Source organism: Monodelphis domestica, chromosome 5, assembly GCF_027887165.1.
Source record: "Monodelphis domestica isolate mMonDom1 chromosome 5, mMonDom1.pri, whole genome shotgun sequence".
NCBI classification, from domain to species: Eukaryota; Metazoa; Chordata; class Mammalia; order Didelphimorphia; family Didelphidae; genus Monodelphis; species Monodelphis domestica.
The window spans coordinates 61,958,847-61,967,132 of NC_077231.1; the positions used below are offsets into that span (position 1 = coordinate 61,958,847).

General features: G+C 40.7%; 1 protein-coding gene across 1 annotated transcript; it reads right to left on the bottom strand.

The window, feature by feature from the left end:
- Positions 1 to 263: 263 nt before the first annotated feature.
- On the bottom strand, positions 264 to 2,234 carry LOC130454710 (cyclic AMP-inducible protein BP74-like). Its single transcript, XM_056800632.1, has one exon. The coding sequence runs from the start codon at positions 2,232 to 2,234 to the stop codon at positions 264 to 266; it is 1,971 nt and encodes a 656-aa protein (XP_056656610.1).
- Positions 2,235 to 8,286: the final 6,052 nt, after the last annotated feature.

The following is an 8,286-nucleotide window of genomic DNA, read 5'->3' on the forward strand; positions in this document are numbered from 1 at the left end:
ATAAATGAAAAGGGTACATTGAGTATGATTATTAAGATTCTGCTAAACCCATCTTTTCCTTAATGGTGTCAAATTAATTTGATTAGAAATAAGCTTGCCTTGTCCTAGGGTGCTCCCCTTCACACTGAAAAGAACTGATTGATTCACAGCTTTTATTAAGCACTTACACTATACAAAGTGCTGTGCTAAATATTGAGAATACAAACCAAAAAATAACACAGTCTCTACTCTCAAACAGCTCAAAATTTAGCCAGGGAAACAACCTATATGGACACTTTGAGCTGCATAGCACATGGAAAGACCCAGTGATCTTCAGGGTGGAGTGAGGACAGATCTTCTGTGATGCCATTTCTGTGAGAAGGCAGATCTTCTGTGATGCCATATCTGTGAGAAGGCAGAACTTCTGTGATGTCATTTCTGTGAAAAGGCAGATCTTCTGTGATGTCATTTTTGTGAGAAGGCAAATCTTCTGTGATGTCATTTCTGTGAGAAGGCAGATCTCTGATGTTTCTGTGAGAAGGCAGATCTTCTGTGATGTCATTTCTATGAGAAGGCAGATCTTTTCTGATGCCATGTCTGTGAGAAAGCAGACCTTCTGTGATGTCATTTCTGTGAAAAGGCAGATCTTCTGTGATGCCATGTTTGCGAGTAGGCAGATCATTTCTGATGCTATGTCTGTGAGAAGGCAGATCTTCTGTGATGTCATGTCTGTGAGAAGGCAGACCTTCTCTGATGTTTCTGTGAGAAGGTAGATCTTCTGTGATGCCATGTCTGTGAGAAGGCAGAACTTCTGTGATGTCATTTCTGTGAAAAGGCAGATCTTCTCTGATGCCATGTTTGTGAGAAGGCAGATCTTCTGTGATGTCATTTTTGTGAGAAGGCAAATCTTCTGTGATGTCATTTCTGTGAGAAGGCAGATCTTTTCTGATGCCATGTCTGTGAGAAGGCAGATCTTCTGTGATGTCATGTCTGTGAGAAGGCAGATCTTCTCTGATGTTTCTGTGAGAAGGCAGATCTTCTGTAATGCCATGTCTGTGAGAAAGCAGAACTTCTGTGATGTCATTTCTGTGAAAAGGCAGATCTTCTCTGATGCCATGTTTGTGAGAAGGCAGATCTTCTGTGATGTCATTTTTGTGAGAACGCAAATCTTCTGTGATGTCATTTCTGTGAGAAGGCAGATCTTCTGTGATGTCATGTATGTGAGAAGGCAGACCTTCTCTGATGTTTCTGTGAGAAGGCAGATCTTCTGGGATGCCATGTCTGTGAGAAGGCAGAACTTCTGTGATGTCATTTCTGTGAGAAGGCAGATCTTCTGTAATGTCATTTCTGTGAGAAGGCAGATCTTCTGTGATGTCATTTTTGTGAGAAGGCAAATCTTCTGTGACGTCATTTCTGTGAGAAGGCAGATCTTCTGTGATGCCATGTCTGTGAGAAGGCAGATCTTCTGTGATGTCATTTTTGTGAGAAGGCAAATCTTCTGTGATGTCATTTCTGTGAGAAGGCAGATCTTTTCTGATGCCATGTCTGTGAGAAGGTAGATCTTCTGTGATGTCATTTCTGTGAAAAGGCAGATCTTCTCTGATGCCATGTTTGTGAGAAGGCAGATCTTCTGTGATGTCATTTTTGTGAGAACGCAAATCTTCTGTGATGTCATTTCTGTGAGAAGGCAGATCTCTGATGTTTCTGTGAGAAGGCAGATCTTCTGTGATGTCATTTCTATGAGAAGGCAGATCTTTTCTGATGCCATGTCTGTGAGAAAGCAGACCTTCTGTGATGTCATTTCTGTGAAAAGGCAGATCTTCTGTGATGCCATGTTTGCGAGTAGGCAGATCATTTCTGATGCTATGTCTGTGAGAAGGCAGATCTTCTGTGATGTCATGTCTGTGAGAAGGCAGACCTTCTCTGATGTTTCTGTGAGAAGGTAGATCTTCTGTGATGCCATGTCTGTGAGAAGGCAGAACTTCTGTGATGTCATTTTTGTGAGAAGGCAAATCTTCTGTGATGTCATTTCTGTGAGAAGGCAGATCTTTTCTGATGCCATGTCTGTGAGAAGGTAGATCTTCTGTGATGTCATTTCTGTGAAAAGGCAGATCTTCTCTGATGCCATGTTTGTGAGAAGGCAGATCTTCTGTGATGTCATTTTTGTGAGAACGCAAATCTTCTGTGATGTCATTTCTGTGAGTAGGCAGATCTTTTCTGATGCTATGTCTGTGAGAAGGCAGATCTTCTGTCATGTCATGTCTGTGAGAAGGCAGACCTTCTCTGATGTTTCTGTGAGAAGGCAGATATTCTGTGATGCCATGTCTGTGAGGAGGCAGAACTTCTGTGATGTCATTTCTGTAAAAAGGCAGATCTTCTGTGCTGTCATTTTTGTGAAAAGGCAAATCTTCTGCGATGTCATTTCTGTGAGAAGGCAGATCTTTTCTGATGCCATGTCTGTGAGAAGGCAGACCTTCTGTGATGTCATTTCTGTGAAAAGGCAGATCTCTGATGCCATGTTTGTGAGAAGGCAGATCTTCTGTAATGTCATTTCTGTGAGAAGGCAGATCTTCTGTGATGTCATTTTTTGAGAAGGCAGATCTTTTCTGATGCCATGTCTGTGAGAAGGCAGATCTTCTGTGATGCCATGTCTGTGAGAAGGCAGATCTTCTGTGATGTCATTTCTGTGAGAAGGCAGATCTTTTCGGATGTTTCTGTGAGAAGATAGATCTTCTCTGATGTCATTTCTGTGAGAAGGCAGATCTTTTCGGATGTCATTTCTTTATATCAAACCATGATGGTTTCTGACAATGGACTGTGTGACAGTGCCACAGAGCTTCGTGACAAGAACTTTCTTTTCTGAGGTTTCAATTAAAGATGTGGCTTTAATACCTGCCGAAACAATTCGCAGGTTGTGTCTCTACAGGGGTTGCATCTCAGAATGATGTTTGTAGACATTAGCCTCGATCATTATTATAACAAAGGCTTTGGGGTTTGGGGTCCTGAACTATCTCTGTCAGGGTGTGAGGGCAGGTATTGGTGAGGTGGTGATGGTGATTTGATTTACCTGGCACAGACTGCCTCCTGTCTATCCCTGGGGGGACCTTGTTGCTGTAGCTAGGCTGGCTGCTCTGTGAGTGACAGTTAATAAGGATGGCTGGATTCTTCTCCACAGAAACCACTTCCCCAAGTGATAGAATCAGTGAAGACTAAGCTGGAATAAAGCCCAGTAGGTATGGGATTGGGGATCTGTATTGGTTCCCATATTCAACTAAAACTCATAAAATATTTTTTTGTAGCTGACATATCTGGCTAATTAATTTGATAGTTTCTTATGAAAATTATTTCTCTGCTTTAACACTAGAAACATATGTCTCAAGATCATCATTGTCTCAAATCCACAAAAAGGAAAAACTATGAACAAATTAATTTATCAAGGCATTCATCAAATACCTATTATCTGAACACTCTTGGTGGCAAGTGGAATAAGAAAATTAAAAGGATTGGGGGTTTACCCACAAGGAGTTTATAATATAGTGAGAGAAAAAAAGCACACAAAAGGAACACAAATAATGACAAAACAAAACCAATGACAAAAGAGAGGCACAAAATCATTGCAAAAGATCAGAGAAGAGTGCCAACTGTCTAAAGGAGGAATAAAGGTAGACTTCAAAAAGGAGGTGACATTTGAGTAGGGCAAGAACTAAGAAAATAGAGATAAAGCTATTCTATGCATTGTGATCCAAGGCACAGAGACAAGAAAATATAGATTACCATTGAGCAACACTAAATAGTCTACTTTACTTAGAGTATAATATCCTTAAAAGAAGAGTGAGATAAGGCTGGAGAGAAATCTTGGAATTTAATCAATGAAGACCTTGAGCTTGGGCTACTTTGGTGGTCCAGAGAAAGTTTTTGAATAGAAGAAATACATAAACAGGCACAGGGGATTAGAAAGCTTATCCTATAGAATCTACCAAAAAGGTCTATTTCAGCAGTCCCATTGTTGTTTTTCCAAAGAGACATAATAAGAATCTGAATCAGGACCAGAGCCATGGGAATTAGATAGAGAATAAGGGGATGAAGGAAATATTACAGAGTAGGGATTGATAGCTAATTGGATAGGAAGGTTGAAGTAGAGAGGAGTAATTCTCTTTGAAACCATGTAAGGTTTATCAATCAATCAAAATAAATTATGAAATGATTTTTAAATGCCAGGCACTAGGGATATAAATTCAGAAATTTCTGCCCTCAAGAAGTTGGTATTTCTTCTGATCTAAATAACTGAACAAGGAACATTACAAATGCGAACCTGATTTCACTTACTAAGAGCACATATTTAAGGAAGAAACTCCTATAGAAACAATTAGCTTTGGGGAGAGAATTATAAACTTAAATGCAATTGTGACTTTGCCCATTTCCTTATATTACTATGGATATTATTCAGTCCCTAACTGTGTGACATTTAAATACTTTTATTCAGCAGATACAGTAAAGCACTCCTTTATATATTATCAGTTCATTTTGAAGAAGGGATAGAGTAAGCTTCCTGTTCTCTTAGAGAAGGAATTAATACTGACTGGTTAAATCAATCTCTGCTTTCTCCTTCTTATCATTCATCCTTACCATTATGGGATAGTAATTGTGAATACTTCAGGCATCTATCTCAAGTTAAATATACTGCATCATATTGTTCATGCATTGTTAACTAGGGCAGTATAAAACAGTCCTAGCCCTCTTCCCTTGGGATTCTTGTGAATGTTGGATGTATATTTCATGAGGCTATTCCAGTAAAATATAGATACTCATGTAAATAAAACAAGAGCCAAACTTGACAGGGGATCGAGGCGATGGCAATCACTAGAGTTTGATTCCTCTACTACTGTCCTTTCAATAGCAATGGATTTCATTAAAGTGCCATCTTTCACCTGATAATATGGTGCACAACAGATATCAGGGAGGCAGAGGCTGGCCGACTTTTTGAGCTCATCAGTTTGGAGCTGCAATGGGCTAAGCCAATAGGGGTTTGCACTCTCAGGTATAATTGTGGTACTCTCCTAGGAGTAGGGTTAGGTTACTGGATAGCCCAAGGAGAGGCAAATGAACTCATGTGGGGTAAAATGGTAGAGAAGCCTAGTCTTTGTGAGGGCAAGGCATGGGGAGAAAGTATACAAGAAGGGAAGAGAGGAAAGGAAAAGAATAACACAGAGAGTAGAGGAGATGAAATAAAATGAGAGGGGAGGAGAGGAGAAGAGGGACAAGGAGAGGAGAAGAGAAGAGAAGAGGAGAAGAAGAAAAGAGAAGAGAAGAGAAGAGAAGAGAAGAGAAGAGAAGAGAAGAGAAGAGAAGAGAAGAGAAGAGAAGAGAAGAGAAGAGAAGAGAAGAGAAGAGAAGAGAAGAGAAGAGAAGAGAAGATGGGGAAAAAGAGCAGAGAACATGAGAAAGGCGAGGAGAGAGGAAAGGGAGAAAATGGGAAAGGAGAGGAAAGAGAAGAGGAGAAAAGACAGGAGAGGAGAAAAGAGGGAAGGAAAAGAAAGGAGAAAAGGGGGGAGGAGAGGAAAGAAAAGAGATGAGAAAAGGGCAAGAGGAAAAGAGGAGAGGGGAGGGATAAGAAGGGGACTATAGATCAGAAAGGAGAAGTAAATCTTCCATGTTTCAGTATTTCTTATTTTGAAAGACTGCTTTTCTTAGAGAAAGAACATGCTGAGTATGTGCTAAATTAAACTGTTGAACAGCAAACATGCAATCACACATCATATACTTGGGCTTCCCTTTACCTAACACCCCAAGAGACAGGACTCAGAAGCAAATCTAAGCTTCCTAGTAGCACTCCATGCTCTCCTGACTCGACTCTGGCTGGAGTATCTGTGTTCAGTTTGGCCTTTACAAAGGAAGGAGATTGCTTGAGTGGCAATATGACCTAATGGTCAGCATCAACTTTGAATTCAGAAAGACCTGGGGTCCGGCTTGTTCTGATTCAGAGTGACCTCCGTGACATGGAGAAAGTCACTTAACTTCTCTGAATTTCAATTTCCTCCTCTACAAAATGAGGTTACTTAATACCTATCACAAAGGGCCATTGTGAAGATCAAAAGAGATTGTGTTATTCCCAATAATTACATTAATAGTTTTCTTCCCATTGTCCAATGCAAACTCTCTCCAACTCAAAGTTGCATAGCAGGTGCAGACTCATAGGGTAGAATTCAATTAGACAGCATATTCTACCCTTCAATATTTTGCTCCCTTGTCCTAGACCAATGATGCCTTCTTAGACTCCACTCTTGGATTAGTTACAACCTCTTCCTCTTCTGCTCTGGCTCATATGCTCATGAGAAGGGGTGGAAATCATAAAAGCGTGATGACTGCAACCACTATAATTCTGCAAGCTAATCTCAATGGGAACTTTAACCTAGCAAAGCAATTTTACTTCATCCTCCCTGATTGGTTCCAGAGGACAGGGAGTAAATGTCCCTCAGCAATGCAACTTCTGAACCTTTCCTTTCCCTTTCAAGTCTTCTGGGTTATTTCCTAAGAAAGCCAGGTGGCAAAATAAATAGAATTCTGGGCTGGAAGTGAGTAAGGAAAACCCGAGTTCAAATCTGTCCTTAGAAATGTACTAGCTGTATGGTGTTGGGCAAGTCGCTTAATGTGTGTTTGGTTTAATCCACTGGAGAAGGAAATGGAAAACCACTCTAGTGTCTTTGCCAAGAAAATCCCAAATGGCGTCACCAAGAGTTGGATATGACTGAAAAGTACTTGGAATGTTTAAGGCATTCACATGGCTAGACAAAGGATACCATTTTTATTTTGTTTTGTTTTGTTTTGTTTTTCAGAACACTGGGTTCAAATCATGCAGGCTTTCCTTTTTTTTTTTATCACATTTCTTCTCTCTGTATAACCATTCATTTTCTTCTATCTTGCCGTAATCATTTCAGGAACACAACTCACTGGTATTCTCAACACTATGCTACTTTTGTACTTGGCAACATTTTAAAATGACTAATTGCTGAGCCAGATCCCCTCACCCCCCACCAGGAGATCTACATGCTGAGAATAAATTAGTCATTTTTGGAAACTGCATGAATTAGGGTGGTGCTTTTGACCTTTTTCTTTCTGGGTCACATTTGAAAATATGTTAATTTGCCACCTCAGAACACTGGCAAATAGACCAAGAAGTGAGATGGGCATTCCACACAGGTGGCCCGAAGAGGAGCTGGCCCCAGCCAACACCACTGGACAGCCCCGGATCTTCAAAGGTGGAGATGATTGCTGATCCCATGCATAGCAAATCCCTTTGGATGGCTGCATCCTAAAGGGGGATGCTCTAGTGGGAACTGAACCATGGTGCCTTTCCACTACTAATACATTCTGCTGTATTAAGGATATGCTTTGGTTTCCCCATTCCCCAAATCTTCTGCATTAAACTTGGGAAGAGGAGGAGGTGGACTTGGGATTTCCCCAGAGTAGAGGCTGCTGATGGCAGAGTGGATGGAGGACTGGACTTTGAGTCAGGAAGGCCTGAGTTCCCCATCCTTGAACTCTCTGGGCGACCCTTTAGTTTCCTCACGTGTACAATGGGAGAGTTGGACCCAAAGGGTTTCACTATGCCTTCAAGTGTGAATCTCTGATGTCTTCTTCCCACCGAATAAACTCCATCAGTTCAAGTTGCCTGTTGGTCTGAAATGTATAATATTAGCAAGTTACAGCTAGTCTGAAATTGATAGTCTTAGCAAGTTACCCCTAGCACTGAGGTTTAAAGGGACTTGCCCAGAGTCACTCAATCAATATCTATCAGAGGTTACACTTGAACCCAGAACCTCCTAGGTCCAAAGTCAGCCCTCTAGCCACTATATCGCACTGCCTCTTCATCATTTCTCCACTGTAATTCAACCTTACACCCTTACAACAAAGAGACACAGTGATCCCTTCCTAACAATTAATGGTGTCCCCATGAAGAATTGTTTTTAATGTCATCTACTATATACAGACTAGATTTGGTCCCAGGATCACCTGATAATACATAATATGACAGACTCTACTTGTGCTTTCAATATCCTAGGGAATCGGGAATGAAGAGTGTGGAGAACTCTGGGCATAAAGTCAACAAGACCCTGAGTTTTTATCCTGCTTAATACCCAGAATATGTCACATACCATTTAAGTCTCAGTTTCCTTGTTGGAAAAATCTGGCACTTATCTCTTGGCGTTGTGAGAATTGAAGGATGGAAAGAACTTTACAAGTCATTAATATTACATAAATATCAGCAATAATCATCCTCATAATTTCATTAGAGCCTCGAAACAACTC

What these genes read in the sequence shown, in the direction of transcription:
- LOC130454710 (XM_056800632.1), bottom strand. Translation starts at nt 2,234, where the DNA reads ATGACAGAAGATCTGCCTTCTCACAGACATAGCATCAGAAAAGATCTG.